The sequence below is a fragment of the Orycteropus afer genome, unplaced genomic scaffold (assembly GCF_000298275.1).
Source record: "Orycteropus afer afer isolate SDZICR_OR568_19922 unplaced genomic scaffold, OryAfe1.0 scaffold00020, whole genome shotgun sequence".
Lineage (NCBI taxonomy): Eukaryota > Metazoa > Chordata > Mammalia > Tubulidentata > Orycteropodidae > Orycteropus > Orycteropus afer.
In genome coordinates this window covers 6373564-6389443 of record NW_006921607.1, presented here as the reverse complement: position 1 = coordinate 6389443, position 15880 = coordinate 6373564, and the positions used below count along the sequence as shown (strand labels likewise).

Genomic DNA, 15880 nt, shown 5'->3' with positions numbered 1-15880 from the left:
TATATATATGTGGAACTGTTCACTACAGATTAGTGAACACAGTGTATGTAGAACTGTTCACTACAGATTAGTAAGTAAGCACAAGTAAGCCCGAGCTTACTGTGTTTACTGTGTATTCTCTGTCAGGGATTGCTAATTTGAAAAAAGGCTTTGATTCTGTAGGAAGGTGCTATGGGGTTGGGAGAGGGACAGACACCAGCCATATCCAGAAGCAGAATCTTTGATGTTGTGAAAAAATGTGAAATTGTTTGCCACAGATTAAGTAAGCACAAGTAAGCCCATGCTTACCTTGCTTACTGGGTAATCTGACATTGCATATGCTCAAAGAGACATGTACAATATTCATAACAACAATATAAAAGAAGAAAGTTCAACAGGAAAAAGGATGAATAAATCTTACACGTTTCTACAAAGGAATACTATACAGCAATGAAAGGAATGGACTACAATTACATATATCAACATAAATGAGTCTCATAAAGATAATGTTGAATGTAAAAATCAAGCTGCAGAAGGATACATACCATACACTGTTTAGGTAAGGTAAAAAGCATCCAATACTATGATTCAGACTCATAGAGACACCTCCTTGGGTTTCCAAGGTGGTGTCACTACAGAAGTAGATTGCCCAACTTTCCTTCCGAGGAGTGGCTGGTGGGTTTGAACCACCAGCCTTCTGGTTAGCAGTCAAATGCCTTAGGCACTACGCCACCAGAGCTCCCAGAACATAATGTATGTAGGAAATAATATAAAGAAATACACGTGAATACACTAATAGCTACAATTTATTGAGTGCTTACTGTGAGCAAAGCATCGGGCTAACACATGCTGATCTGACTGAATTATCAATACCAGCCTGTAGAGAGATACTCCTAATACCCCCATTGCCCAAATGAAAAAACTGAGGCCTAGAGAGGTGAAGTACATTACCCAGTGGCACAAAGTGGTACTTTTTTAAGTAGTAAAAGTCTCATTTAATCCCATGGGACAGGAATTATTACCTCTAATTCAAGAAATCAGAACTGAGGCTGAGAGAGGTTCCAGGTCACAGAGAGACATGTGCCCATAGTGGGATTTGAAGCCAGGTGTCTTCTGGTTCCAAAGCTTGTGCTTTTTAACCAACATCTTGTCACATCCACAAAACATGGGACTATATGCCAACACACACACACGTGCACACACATACTCACCAGATGGAAAGGGGGAAGTCTCACGCATTGCTGAACCCCAAGCTCCCATCTCATCTTTAATATTATTTTTAACTGAGCCCTGAACTGAAAAGAGGGAACATTGCTCAAATCTAATCTAAATTTGCATATTTATTCAAGCTGTTGAACTAGAATGTTCAAATATTCTTCAGACAAAGATAATGACAGAGAATTCTACCCTCGCCCCTTCACTCTTGAATGTTTTAATTTGCTGAAGGTCATTAACCAAGCGGAGGGATTCTTCATCTTTATAAAGCAACTATAGAAGAATTTCCCAAGACTCCTGCCCTTTGCTTTCCTCCCCACTCCCAGCCAGGGTAGGGACTTGGACCAGCTGTGACGCTCCTTAACTCGGTGCCTTCCTTCAGGGTACACACCTTGTCAATGTTTGCAGCATGAAGGAAGGAGTGAGCTAGGTCCTGTGATATGTACATTTCACCCTCCAAGGACAGGGAGCTAGGCCTCATCCCTCGGGGGTCCCTGATTGGAAGCCTCATGCTCCTGACTGAGAAGTTGGAACTTTGCAGCAAGTCCAGTGATCCTGGGTATCTAAGCAGCCTGGCTGAGTGTCTCAGCCTCCAGATCCAGGTGGCCCTCATCTCATCTGGACCAGGCAGCGTGTGCTCCTCCCCCACAGCAAGGGGGGTGCCCTCTGAGGCGACTTGAGGGCCCTTGGGGAGACATGCGCCTTTCTAGAGCTTTATCATTTTTTCCATAACAGTCTCCTCCCTTCAAGGTGGAAAGTCCCAGCTGGTAGCTGTGGACATTCTCAATATGTTTTTGTTCTCTGCTCTGCCCCTAGCCCTGGCAGCATGGTGTAGAGCTAAGACACCTCCCTTTTTATACCAGCCTGCTCTTGACTTTTGGTACCACCTGATCGTGCAGTATATAGGACTCCTTAAGACCATGGGACTGGACTTCCTTGGTTTGAATCCCGGCTCTACTTGCTAGCTGTGCAACCTTGTGAAAGTACTGAACCTCTCTGGGCTGCAGTTTCTTCATCTGGAAACTGGCATGGCTTTAATTATCTTACCTGTTTTGAGGATTTAATGAATTGATGTCTGCAAAGCACTTACTATAATAGCTCGTGGTGATGTAACTGTTTGCTGTTGTTGTTGTCCTCATTATTATGGCCTCTCTTGGGGCCTCAGTTTCCCCAACTGGACAATTAAGAGAGCAGTCCTTGCCTGTCTATCAGCAACAGATCTGGATGTGAATCCTGACTACCCTTTCCTCCTGTGGAACCCTGGACAAATTTCTTGGGCTTCTTTTAGCCTTAATGGTCCATCTATCAAATGGCATTTATTAAAAGAGGATTGTAGTGGTGATGAAATGAGAAAATGCGGACCAAGCATGGAGCTTGGGTCTGGCACAGACAAAGAGCTAAAAAAAATTAAGAAAATAAAAAAAAAAAAATTACCATTTTTTTTCTTTTTTTAAATGGAACTTTCTCCTCCCTGTGTCCCTGGGAGGAGGACTGTGGTTTGCTCACATATTTTCCCAGCCATGTCAGGCTCACAGACTCCTAGAATCAAAGAGGTGAGGATGGGAAGGGCCACTTTACAGATCAGTTAATCAATTCATTCAACACGTATTGACTAATCACCTACTAGGAGCCAGGCACTGTTGTAGGTGCTGGGGACAGAGCAGCACGGAGGACCCTGCCTTCACAAGAGGAGCTTTCATTCCTGAGTGGGAGACAGACAATAAACATATGAGTGCATATGTATTTGATGCAAATGCAGGTTTAATCCTTTTATTTCACAGAGGGGGAAAGTGAAGCCCAAGGGAAGGGATTTTCATAAAGCCCTTTGTGTCACAGCACGGCAAGGACTCAGAAGCAGGCCTTCACCATCTCAGAACATCTCACCCTTAACAAGCCCTCTTAAGATTTGGTAATGAGAACCGACATCTGTTGAACCTTCTTGGACAATGGAAGCTTTTTAAGCACTTTACCCATCTTCAATCATTTATCCACAGCCTTATGGGGGATGAATGGGCAAGAATCTATTTTGTAGATGGGGAAAGGGGCAGAGAGAGATGTGGGGGAGCAGGGTTTGAACACAGACCCTCAATTGGATCAGGGCCCATGTCCCAAGGCACTCTGCTGTCCTGCCTCCACGCTGCATTCCCTTCCCTCAGTACAGTCTGCTCCAGACCTTTCTCTTTGCAGGGTCCCTTAATTTACAGATGGGGAAACTGAGGGCCAGAAAAGGAGAAGCTGCCCCGGGCCACACAGAGGGTGGAAGAAATAGTGCAGACCAGGATGGAGGGGAAGAGGGAGGAAAAGAGAAAAGTCTGGAGCAGACTGTACTGGGGGGAGGGAATGTAGTGTGGAGGCAGGAGAGCAACGTGACTTTTTGGGTTAGTGGTGCAGTGGTTAAGGCATTTGGCTACTAACTGAAAAGCCAGTGGTTCAAACCCACCGGCTGCTCCGTGGAAGAAAGATGAGGCAATCTGCTTTCACAAAGCCTTGCAGCCTTGGAAACCCAACAGGGGTCACGATGAGTTGGAATTGACTTGATGGCAGTGAGGTTTTTTGGTTTTTTTGGGGATTGGACCTTGCCTTGCTGCCCTGATTTTCAGCCTCTTGTCAGTGTGTGATTATTTTAATCCATTATCAGTTTCCAGTCACCTCCTGTAAGGAGCATCCCACTCTTTCTAGTCTACCAGCATCTCCCCAGAACCTGGCACTGCACCTTGCTCTTAGTATCCACTGCCATTGAGTCGACTCCAACTCATTGTAACCCTGTAGGACAGAGTAGAACTACTCCATAGGGCTTCTAAGACTGTAAATCTTTACAGAAGTAGACTGCCACATTTTTCTCCTGCAGAGCAGCTGGTGGGTTTGAACCACTGACCTTTTGGGTAGTGGCTGAGTACTTAACTACTGTGCCAGCAGGGCTCCTCTTGCCCTTAGTGTGCCCTCAATAAATATCTGTAGATGAAGGCAGGCAGGCATAATGGTGATTGTCCTCAGTCTTCTCCAAACCCCGTCCTGTGCTCTCTCCCAGCTCCTCTTTCTTTCTCAGCTCCTGTGCCTCCTCCCACCCTGCTTTCTCCCTCCCTCTTTCCCTCTCACCTCCCAGGGCAGGCTCCAGCCCTCCATCCGGCCTGCATTTTCCGGATTTGATATCATTTTTTCCACTCTCCCGGCTGCTGCCGGCTGCTTCTGCCAACTTTCCACAGCTATAGCCCCTCCCCCTCCCACCCGGACTGCAGGCCCAGATACTCAGCTTGGGGTACACCGTCCTTGTACCTTCCCCAGGCTGGGGTTGGGGGAACACGTGCCATCAGTGCCCCACTGGGATGACTCAGGGGTCATGGCTGGAGGATACGGTTCACCCGTGCCAGGCTAGGATCTCAGTGCCCGTGACTGGGACATGGCCCATGTGTGGGGCTGAGGTATCTGGGCGGGGAACTGGTTGGGGGCAAGGGTGTCAAGAGTCCGGGACATGATGGTCCAAGCCTTTTGCATCTTGTTCTTCCCTCAAAGAAGTGACAGCCTTCCCCTCAGGCTGGAAAATCCCGACCTGACCCCCAAGGCCCAGGTCCTCCCCCAGCCAGGCTGGGCCCATCACTGTCTCCTACCTCCCACACAGCCAAGCAGGTCCAAGGAGGAGGCTGGACTCTGGGATCTAGTCCTCACTGGCTGGGTGACCCCTTGGGGCTTTCTCTCTCTGAGTTTCATTTCCACATTCAGAAAATGAATGAGTTGGATTAAATTGGGGTCTAACCTGGGGATTAATGGGTTGGGTTTCAAGGAGTCCATGACCTCTTCTATGCAAAATTATGTTTGAAAGTTTATTTTCCCGACTGTGGATAAGTTAATGGAGCTCTGGTGGTGCAGTGCCTAAGGCACTTGACTGCTAACCAGAAGGTTGGCAGTTTAACCCCACTAGCCACTGCATGGAAGAAAGATGAGGCAATCTACTTCTGTAATGATTTACAGTCTTGGAAACCCAATGGGGGTCCTTATGAGTCAGAATTGACACAATGGCAGTGAGTTTGGTTTGGTTTGGTGGTGAACTTAAGGAGCCCTGGTGGTGCCGTGGTTAAGGCATTTGGCCACTAATCAAAAGGTCGGTGGTTCAAATTTACTAGCCACTGTGCGGGAGAAAGATGAGGCAGTCTGCTTCCATAAAGATTTGTAGATTTGGAAACCCTGAGAGTTGCTGTGAGTCAGAATTGACTCAATGACAGTGAGTTTGTTTTTTTTGGTAGGTGAGTTAAGCATAGACTCTGGTCAGACAAGCCTGGGTTGGAATTCTGGCGACTTCACTTGTAACAGCTGTATGAGCTTGGGCACATGGCTTCACCGTCCTGTGCTTCAGTTTCCTAATTAGTTAAACAGGGCCAATAGTGACACCATCTAGATGCTGGGAAGATTACATAATACTGATGACTATTTAGTACGCAGTCAGCTCCCAACAAGTGCCAGCTATGACCTTGGCAGGATGGATGCTGACCTTTCTTTGGGACAATATTTTGAGTCTATAATCCAAAAAAATGGGTCCATGAGAAACAGCGGGTCATCACACTGACCCATAATTTTTTGTGCCCCACTGTGTCTCTCTGGAAGATCTGAGGCAAGGAGTGTGTATTATTTACCTCCATACGCACTGGTTGGGAGAACGGCCTGAGCACACAATCGGTCCAATTGCTTTATTGATTGAACCTGACACTCAGACCAGCTAGTAAACCAGCCTGCAGCCAGTGAAGATGGGATAAGGCAGGAGGTGCACAAGCCCAAGGAGGAGTGAACTGGACATTCAGACAAGGGTATCCTTCTGATCCGCTTTATGGTGGAAGCTTTTGAGGATGGCCAGAGCACATGGCCAAGGAAGAATTTTTACAAAAAGTACCCATTGCGTAAACAACCCTACTCTGTGTCCAACTTGGGGCTTTAGGCCCCATACGCTGTTCAATTGCTCCTCCTCTTGGGGAGTTCCTGAGGCTGCGGGGAGGAAGTAAGGCCAAGATTAGGACTCTAGGCAACCACGCCTTTGCTCCTCCAAGGCGTCTGCAGAGCCCAGGATGCACCCCAGTGTCCAGTTAGGCTCGTGAGTGCCGGCAGCCTCAGAGCACTGCCAGGTTGTGGCAGGACTTGGAGCGGGCTTTGAGTGCCCGGCGGCGGGCGCTACGGGCTGTCAGGCGTTCCAGGAAGCGGCGAGCGCGCTGACCAAGGCTGGCCCGCCGTCTGGGCGCTGGCGGCTCCTGGGCCGCGCTCTCTCGGCGGCGCAGGCGCAGTTGGCGCACTACGCCTTCGAAGAGCTCTGCCACATTGTGCTGCAGCGTGGCTGACGTCTCGATGAACTTGCAGTCGAACACCACGGCGCAGGCGCGGCCCTCTGAGGGGCGGAGCCATAACCCAAAGGCAAAGATAGAGGGAGGAAGAGATGTATTCAGTCTGCATTTAAACACTTTCTCCTGTGTTCACGCGTGTGTTAGGTAGGCCTTGTGCCAGGTACCGGCCGCTCAGAGATAATTCCGACCCAGCTTTGAGGTGTTAGTTCACAGACTTGTGACTTATACTTGACCCAAGGCCTAGAAGGATGTGTGGGAGTCACCTCTGTGGTAGCAAAATAAAGCTGGGAAAGCAGGTAGGCTGGGACCAGGTAGGGAAGGGTCTTTAATGCTAGGTAAAGGATCTAATCTGCTATGCTTCGGAATTATCTGAGGAGCTTGTTAAAATGCAGATTCCTGGACCCACTCAGCGATTCTGATTCAGTAGGGCAGATTATCCAATAAACAATAAGCTTATTGTATTATGTAATCTTCCCAGCATCTAGATGGTGCCACTATTGGCCCTGTTTAACTAATTAGGAAACTGAAGCACAGGCCGGCAAGGCTCCGGGTTCTAGTCCTTACTGGCTGGTGACCCCATGAAAATGGCTTCCTTCTCTGGACCTCAGCTTTCACATTTGCAAGTTGAAGGAGTTATACTAATAATGGGGGCTGATTAAACTTTGAGAAATGTTGGTTCAGCTATTACCCTGTGGGTAGGGCTATTTATGTGCCCAAGATCATAGTTTACAGGTTTACTTGTGCTGATTTCCTAATCTGTAGCAAACAATTTCACATTTTTTCACCACATCAAAAATTCTGCTTCTAGGTATAGCTGGCATCTGTCTCTCTCCCAACCCCATTGTTGTTGTAGTTATGTGCCATCGAGTCAGACCTGACTCACAGCGACCCCTCCTTGGGTTGCCGAGGCAGTATCACTACGGAAGTAGATTGCCCAGCCTTCTTTCCAAGGAGTGGCAACCCCATAGCATCTCCTTACAGAACCAAAGCCTCTTTTCAAATGCACAATCCTTGACAGTGATGGAGTACCCAGTAAGCAAGGTAAGCACATGCATACTTGTGCTTTCTGATCTACAGTGAACAGTTATACGCATGCAGTTGCCCACTACAGATTAGGAAGTAAACACAACAAGCACCTTACCTTGCTTCTTGGGTAATCTGCCTGTGGAACCTGCATTTTAACAATACCCCCTGGAGATGATCTTGCAGTTTTTTGGGATGGCGGCCCACTGAGAATAGAGAGGCAGTGGTGGCTCGGTGGTGGAATTCTTCCTTTCCACGTGGGAGACCTGGGTTCAATTCCCAGCCAGTGCATCTGGCTGTTACTGGAGGCTTGCGTGTTGCTATGATGTTGACCAGGCTTCAGTGGAGCTTCCAGACTGAGAGGGACTAGGAAGAAAGACCTGGGGAGCTCCTTCTAAAACATCAGCCCATGAAAACCTTATGGATCACAGCAGTCTGGTCTTGTCCATAGGGACACCACGAGTCAGGGGCTGTTCACCTTCGTGAGTAACAACAATAGCCAATAAGTATGGTCTTCTATCTCCAGGATGCCACTGGGCTGTGAGGCAAGGCTCTGGGTTCTAGTCGTTACTGGCTGGTGACCCCATGAAAATGGCTTCCTTCTCTGGACCTCAGCTTTCACATTTGCAAGTTGAAGGAGTTATACTAATATGGGGGCTGATTAAACTTTGAGAAATGTTGGTTCAGCTATTACCCTGTGGGTAGGGCTATTTTAAGATCTTTATGGCTCCCATCTGACATCATATCAAACCTATTAAAATGTTTCCCATTCTGCTTTAAGCATAATTTACATATAACTTTAAAAAGTTTGGTTTGCAGTTGCTGGCTGACACAACGTTATGCATTTTAGATAATTAAAGCTTTGTGGATTTTGAATTTATAATTCTCACTGTTTTGGAGCCAATGACTATTTTTTTTTTTGGTAGGTCTCAGTGTAAGCCCTTAAAAAGCCTGCAGGCACTGGGCCTCTCATGTCTAGTGGATAAAGTGTTTCTAACCCAGGGCATGAGGGAGCTGTAGGGTATTTTTTTAAGCAAAGAAGAGACAAGGTCAGATCTGGTTTTGCAAAACCCTGGCAGCTGGTGAAGTGGACCAGTTAAGTGCAGATAGAGAAGTATGGGGGCTGGTTCAGGTTAGAGCGGGTCAGGGTAGGGCTGCAGCAGTGGGCACCGAGGGCGTGGAGTGTGGGATTAAGGGAGGTAGATGTGACAGGGCCTTGAGACTGGATTGGGGGCTGAGGGAAGAGGTAGGAACGATGGCTGTTTTTTTTTTTTTTTCAGGCTTAGGCAGTAGATGTGTGACCCTTATAAAGTCATTACCCAAGTGGTCCACGGGATAGGCACTGAGATGAAGAGGAGCGGTGACAGTGGGTCTTCGAGGAAGACAGAGGAGGAGATGGGCGAGGGGCTGGGGCAGGGTGAGGACTCACCTTCCACGGAGACTTCCCGGCAGCGCACCAGGTCAGCTTTGTTGCCCACGAGGATGATGGGCACGTGGTCAGCCTGATGCGTGCGTCGCAGTTGAATGCGGAGCTCGGAGGCGCTCTCGAAGCTGCCTCGGTCTGCGATGGAGTATACGATTACATAGGCGCTTCCCACCTGCAGACACAACTCCTGGCTCCAGCATTCATCCTGTGGAGGGGGGACCCCAGGCCATCTCCTCAGAGGATGCCTCGTCCCTGGCTGGGGAAAATGGGGCTGGGATGGTCTAATGGGCAGGGGGAGGCGGAGGTTTATACTTTGAACACGTTGAGGGACAGATTCTGCCGCAATTCCCAGTGTCACCTTGGGAAAGCCCTTCTCTGAGCCTCAGTTTCTCTGCTTGGAAAACTGGGCTAATGCCAGTGTCTCAGTGCATCACTCACCCCTTCATTCCTTCTACGGGCCGAGTACTGGGGACGACATTTACTTGCCCATGCTTTGCCTGCCTGCGAGGGAGGATGTGGTTTTGGCCGGTTCTATTTCTCTGTCAGTTTCTGAGGAGGGTTCTGCCTTCTCGGACAGTGTGGTTGGCCTTCTACAATGCAGCATGAAGGGGAGAGAGGAAGGGAGAGAAGTGAAGACAGGAGGTTCACTTCAGGGGGAGGCATTTTCCAGGGGAGTTTTGAAGAGAGGTGAAAGAGTAACTGTGGAGTGTAAGGAAAGGGGATGGGGAGGCAAGGGGCATTTTAAGAAGTAGGGGCCTTTCAAGCTGTGTACCCAAAGCAAGGAAAGAACTTGAGTAAGTTTGATATTTTATTTTACTGATTATCTGTGGTCAGGGAAAACACTGAGACTGGACCACCTGGGCGATGACTTTATTAAGTATTTTATTAAAACTCAGGTCCTGTCTTCCAAAAACTCATATAGTCTGGAAGGGGAGCCATGGAGATGGAGAATTATAATGCCATAAGTGCTGCTAAGTGGAATAAGCACATTAGGAGAGGCTAGGCACGTGGCTGGAGGAGTCAGGAGGGTGGGATAGGAGACCAGAAGAAGCCAACCTAGGAGAGAGTGGGAGATCTTCACAGGGGACTTGCAAGTTAGGCTTTAAAGGAAGAGCCAGCTGAACAGGAGAGAAGAGATTCCAGACAAAGGGCACAGCCAGAGTTAAGGGAAAGACCAAGAGTGGTTGGTAGGAGCGTCAGTTTTGAGAGCAGAAGCAGCCAGAAGAGCTTTCTGATAATCAAATAAGGTAAGTGGACATGACAAAACCATAAAAAAAAAAAAAAAAAAAAAGGACCAGGTTTGCTGGTCTGATAGAGCCTGGTGGAACCGCTGAGACTGTGGCCTCTAACTGCCCTTCAGGTCTAGAATTGAACCCACTCCTGTGGCTTCCAGCCAAACAAAAGACAGGCATATGAGCTGAACATTTACATAAGGTAGATACACTCCTTGGAGAGATCAATCTTGGAGAATAAAAGGGCTGTGTATGCACAGGGAGACAGCTCAGGGGGCAGGAGTGCGTGGAGGGAAGGACACATGGAAGGGAAGAGGTGGCTATGGGGAGGAAATGGGAAGAGAGCTGTTGCATTGTGGGAAACTGCAGTCAATGTCATGAGAGAAAGTATATATGAACTGCTGTATGGAAAGTGAATTTGCTCTTTAAACTTTCACCCAAATCACAATAAAATTAAAAAGAAAAAAAAAAAGGTAAGTGGATATGAAAGCATCAGATTCATGGTCAACATTATTGCCAAAGAGAGTAAGTTGTCAACAACCATATTAATCCATCTATAGGTCCGATAACCTTGCACTGAAGTCAGACAGAGATGGGTTCACATTCTGGCCTCATATGACTAAGGACAGGCTTCTTAGTCACAGTGGGCCTCAGTTTCCCTATATGTAGAGTGAGAGGATAGGTCTGGACCATTCTTCCTTAATTGCATAAATATTAATTCCACTCTGTACATGTTAGGCTCACAAAAACCAATCGATGCATGACTTGGTGGGTAAGAATCTCTTTGGATTGTGATTAAAATGACAGATTCCAAGACTCTACTTTTGGAGGTTGTGACTCATTCAGTTTAGTGGTCACCCAGACTGGGAAACTGCTGGATGAGCCAAAGGCCCACCCACTCTGTCAGATTCTCCCAGTCAGACATCAATGACTTCCCTCTGGCTCAGGATGGAAAGGATGGACACTTACTCCAATGAGGCTGCCATTGCACAGACCCTCTTCAGGAGCTACCTTCATAGCCATTGGTATGGCCCAGTTTCCCCATTTTACTGGTAGACAACCAAATGCTAGAGATGCCAAGGCCACACAGTAGCTGGGTCCAGAGTTCTAGTAGTACTTGTAGTCTTCCCATGTCTCCCCAATGGGACTCTTGGTCTCATCACTTTTCTTACTCACTAGATTGCCTCCTTGATGGCACATAACAACAACAACAACAACAACAGATTGCCTCCTAGGATTCTCAACTGCATCCAAAAATCAGACCCTTCCTCACCAGCCTGTGGGCTCCATGAGGGTAGGTGACATATCGACCTTAATCACTGCTGTGTCTACGGTCTCCTGGCCCAGGACAGACACTCAGCAAGTATTTCTGAATGAACAGAGGAGTGAAGGAGTGACACTTCAATGGGAGGTTCTGAGGGTGATGCCCCAAAGTAGGGACAGAGTGGTGGAGACCTAGTGCATACGTAGGTAGACAGGCTCTGGGGTCTTATAGACCTGGATTTGAATCTCACTTGCTATCTGAGAGCTTTGGACACATTATTTCATCTTCCTGAGCTTCTGGTAGAGGTCCTTGTGCTTGACTAATCAGGAGGTTGGTGGTTTGAACCTACCCAGTGGCACTATGGAAGAAAGGCCTGGGAATCTGCTCCCATAAAGATTACAGCCAAGAAAACCCTATGGAGTTCAGTTCTACTCTGTAACACGAGGTCACCATCAGCTGGAATAGACTCAATGGGTTTGGTTTTTGGTTTGAGCGTCAGTCTCCTCATGAGGAGAATGGGAATCAGAACACTCAGTGTATTGTGTTTTTGTTTTGACCAAGTATCAGAATATATGGCCAGTGCTTCACACAGGTGCTGGCACTTAGGAAGAAGGCGGTCCTAAATGTCAACTGCTGCTGTGAGAATCATTACCATCCTTGTTATGCTTGTCTGGACCCGGGTTTCTTTTCATCCTTGTTAAAAGGAATCGGCCACAGAGCTCCTTCATCCCTTCTCTGTGCTTGTCACTGACGCTGTCAGCCATCCTTGTCAATCACCAACACTGTCCTCCTACAGCCCACCCCGTGTGCAGGCATCCCTGGGTGTTAGGAGAGGGAGCCTGCCCCTCAGAAAGATGGGATCCCTGGTGAATTTTATGTCCTCTTTGCTTAGATCTATCTCCTCGAGGGTCTACAAGAAACATGTATTACCCATGTAACAAGAGAAAAGAAAACCCAAAGGAAAAGAAAGGAAAAGGGGCATATAGGGGCACGGCCCTCACTGCTGCCCTGTTCCTGCTCTGGAGGGGGCTGAGGAAGGACTGCATTCCCTTTGGTTTCCTTTTTTTACCAGCTACCTGTTATCATTATTTATAATTCTTCACCCACGTTCAGCATTTTTTCATGCTCCCGACATGCTGTGTGAAACTGCATGAGAACTTTGTAAAACCACTTCCTAAGGAAGGCAGGAATAACTGACCCATTTAGCAGATGTGAAAACTGAAGCCTAGAGTGGGTAAGTCAATTGCACAACTGGTAAGGAAAAGAAAGGGGTTCAACCTCAGGCATTTGGGTGTCAAATCCAGTGTTCCTTCCTCTTTACAATGTGGATGGGTCAGGTGGGAGGAGGGGGGCAATAAGGTGGGGGAGAAGCACATCCTAGCAAGGCCATAGGGAGGGGATCAGCAGAGATAGAAAAGGGGGTCAAGGTCATGGCTGGAAAGCTGCTTAGGAGCTGTGGGTTTTGGGGAGTGCTGGAGATGGCTCCCATTCCATCCCTGGTCTGTAGCATCCTGGGAGGGGTAAGTCATAGCACCTTGGACCGCCCTCCCCCCATGCCATACCAGTTTCTCCGCCTCCCAGGTGTCCACGACTACCAGCGTAGTGTCCTCCCCATCCACCGTCAGGGTCCTTTCGTACACGTCTTCTGCAAGTGAGGGAGGAGCCGGATCTCAGGGAGGAGGCCTGGGGAGAAAGCTCCCCTGCCTGATGGGAAGCTCCACCAGGAGCCCATGTCTCCCCAGCTGCCAGCACAGTACCTGGCACATAGTAGGCACTTAGAAAGCTTTCGTGGGCTTGCTTGAGTAAGTGTGGGGTGGTGGGGTTAAAGCTGGGTTGGCAGTTCTCCCAGGCCTGCTCTGGCCCTGACACTGTGCTTTATAGGCAGATTACATTACCTTCTCTGGGCCTCAGTGCCTCCCTTTGTAATGCACACAGGTGTCCATGTGCACACTTCTCATGGCTTCTCACTCTCAGAAGGGTCAAGTCTGGACAAAGGGCCTGGCTGGGGTGTCTCCACCTTCTTTCTCTCTGCTCTTAAATGTTCCCCTCCCCACCCACCTGATGCCCTCTAAGCCAGCTCTACAGGAGCCCATCTTCATTTCCTTAGTCAGGTCCCTGTACCCTGTCACCTCTCAGCTCATTCTTGGGAATAAAGGAACATAGGGCCCAGAACTTGGAGTCTGGGAGCTTCCATTGTGAGCAGGATCTTACTCTTGCTGCAGGCCGTGGTGGCCAGGGATAGGTGGTGGGAAATGGGGCTGGGAGTTTCTGAGCTGGGCAGAAGTCCACCATTCCCTGACACTCAAGAGACTCGTGGAACTCAGTATTGCTCCCTTTGTGACAGGGAAATAATATGCCTGTTATGCACAGGAAATTGGTAAACTCCTCCCTCACTATTCCAGGACTTCCCCTCCCCTGGACCACTGTGCACGCAGGCTGTGCTCTGTGCAACTCTTGGGATCACCACTCACTTCATAAAATATGTGATTGATGCCCCTTAGTGCAAGAGCTCTGGTGGCCTAGTGCCTAAGGCATTTCACTGCTAACCAGAAGGTTGGTAGGTCAAACCCACCAGCCACTCCCCAGAAGGGCCATCTACTTCCGTAAAGATTTACTGCCTGGGAAACTCCATGTGGGTCGCCATGATCTGATATCAACTCGGCGGTGGGTATGGTTTGGTTTGGCCCCTTAGTGCACGGCTCGTGCATCTGTGCAATGCATGATTTATTCAGCTGTTCTTGACAGCCCTGTGCCCTGGTGGCAGGGCTGTCCCTCCTTTGGCCCCACCCCAGCCCAGCTCACAGGTCCCCTACCTCCCAGGTGTTCGTGGAGGTCCCGCTCTTGCTTCCCTGCAAAGAGGCTGGCCAGGCTGGTCTTCCCTACACCAGGATCTCCGAGCAGCACCACACGGTAGAACGCTTCCCAGGAGGTTTCGGAGTCGCTGGATTCTGAGGACCAACTATTGGGGGCAGGTGAAGGGGTCCGTGCAGGAGGGTTCAGGGAGGCTGACTGGCCCAGCCGAGGATGCTGGGTTTCTGTGGAGGGCTCTGTGCACAGGAGGCCAGGCTGGTGGCCCCGGGGAGACAGGGGCAGCGGGGTGCTGGCTCTGCGACGCTGGGGGCTCTTAGCTTCCTGCTGGGTGTTTAATGTCATCCTGTGCGTGGGGGGTGCTTTGTTCTTTCCTTCCTTCCTTCCTTTCTTTTGCCAGCAAGGAGGAACGACGGATGAGCCAGGTGCCTGAGCCCCCTCCCTGGTAGGGTTCTGGTAAGCTTCCGGGACTGCTGCCTCCAGAGCCCCCTCTGTTCAAACGGGAAGAGGGGCCACCTCAGCTCCTTGTGGTGGGGTTTTCTGGCTTCAGGCCCAGGGAAAACCTGGGTCAGGCCCAGAGGGGTGAGGCCACAAGTTGTGAAGACACACATTTGTATGCACTCAGAGGCCAATTCCCATGCCTTGGGGATGATCCACCCCTGGATGACACGCAGACAGGCAGCAGCCAGGTGGGATGTGTGTACACACACACACACACACACATACATAGGGTACACAGAACCTCTCTCTCCCACTCATGACACTCACAACTGGCAGGTGCCCCAGGCCTGCTGAAAGACTCCGTTGCCTTGAATTACCCCCATCTTCCCCTTCCCCAGCGGTCTCTTCCACATGATGCCCATAGGGCTGGGGGTTTGGGGAGGGGAGATGGTGGGTGGTGGGTGAGGAGAGTAGGTGGTGGTTCGCTTCTGCTGCCCGATCCCACGCGGGCAGAGGAGGAGGCAGGGCGGGGTGGGTTGGTACCCCAGAGGGATAGGGGCCTGGGGGCTCCCTCTGGCTGTAACTCGAGCGCCCTGATGCCATGGGAACGGCGTGCCCGGCCCGCCCCCTGCGTGAAAAATTCAGGAGCGGCTGGAGCTACGGCCTGCAGCTGCTGTCGGGGGGCTGGGGTGCGAGCGGGTCGGGCCCCATGTTTGGCGACAGGACAGGGTCCTGGGTGTGTGTGTGAGGGAGCCCATGGGATCCGGGGACAAATGTGCCATTCCTGGAGTTTGGATCCGCTCTTCCCCAGCCAGAGGGTCCTGGTGTGAAGCCCCGATCTCGGGGGTTCCTTGTTCAAGATTACTCAACCCTCGGGGCTCCAGGTCCAAGGACTTTCAACCCCTGGGCGCGGGTTCGGGGCCACCGTTGCTCCTGACAGCCCGGAAGCTCCCTAGTGCAAGCACCTGGACAACTCACTTCAATTCGACTAACTTGGCAGCAGGTTGCGCGGGGCTTTACCTGGGCGTGGGGAGGGGTCCAGGGTCCCGGGCCGCCACCGCTGCAGCTTGCTCCTGGCTGTACCACCCGCCTCGGCGCACGGCCCCTCAGGCCTGTCCGGCCTCGCTGCTCCGGCCGGGGGAGGAGCCACCACCCCGGCCCGGCCAGCCCC

The 15880-nt window shown here is 50.0% G+C and overlaps 1 protein-coding gene across 1 annotated transcript; it reads right to left on the bottom strand.

Annotated features, from left to right (window-relative positions):
• Nucleotides 1-6287: 6287 nt before the first annotated feature.
• REM1 (RRAD and GEM like GTPase 1) lies at nucleotides 6288-14613 on the bottom strand. The gene is made up of 4 exons (XM_007934519.2): nucleotides 14274-14613; nucleotides 13023-13105; nucleotides 8968-9169; nucleotides 6288-6559 (listed from the first exon to the last, which is right to left on the bottom strand). The coding sequence occupies exons 1-4, from the start codon at nucleotides 14611-14613 to the stop codon at nucleotides 6288-6290; spliced, it is 897 nt and encodes a 298-aa protein (XP_007932710.1).
• Nucleotides 14614-15880: the final 1267 nt, after the last annotated feature.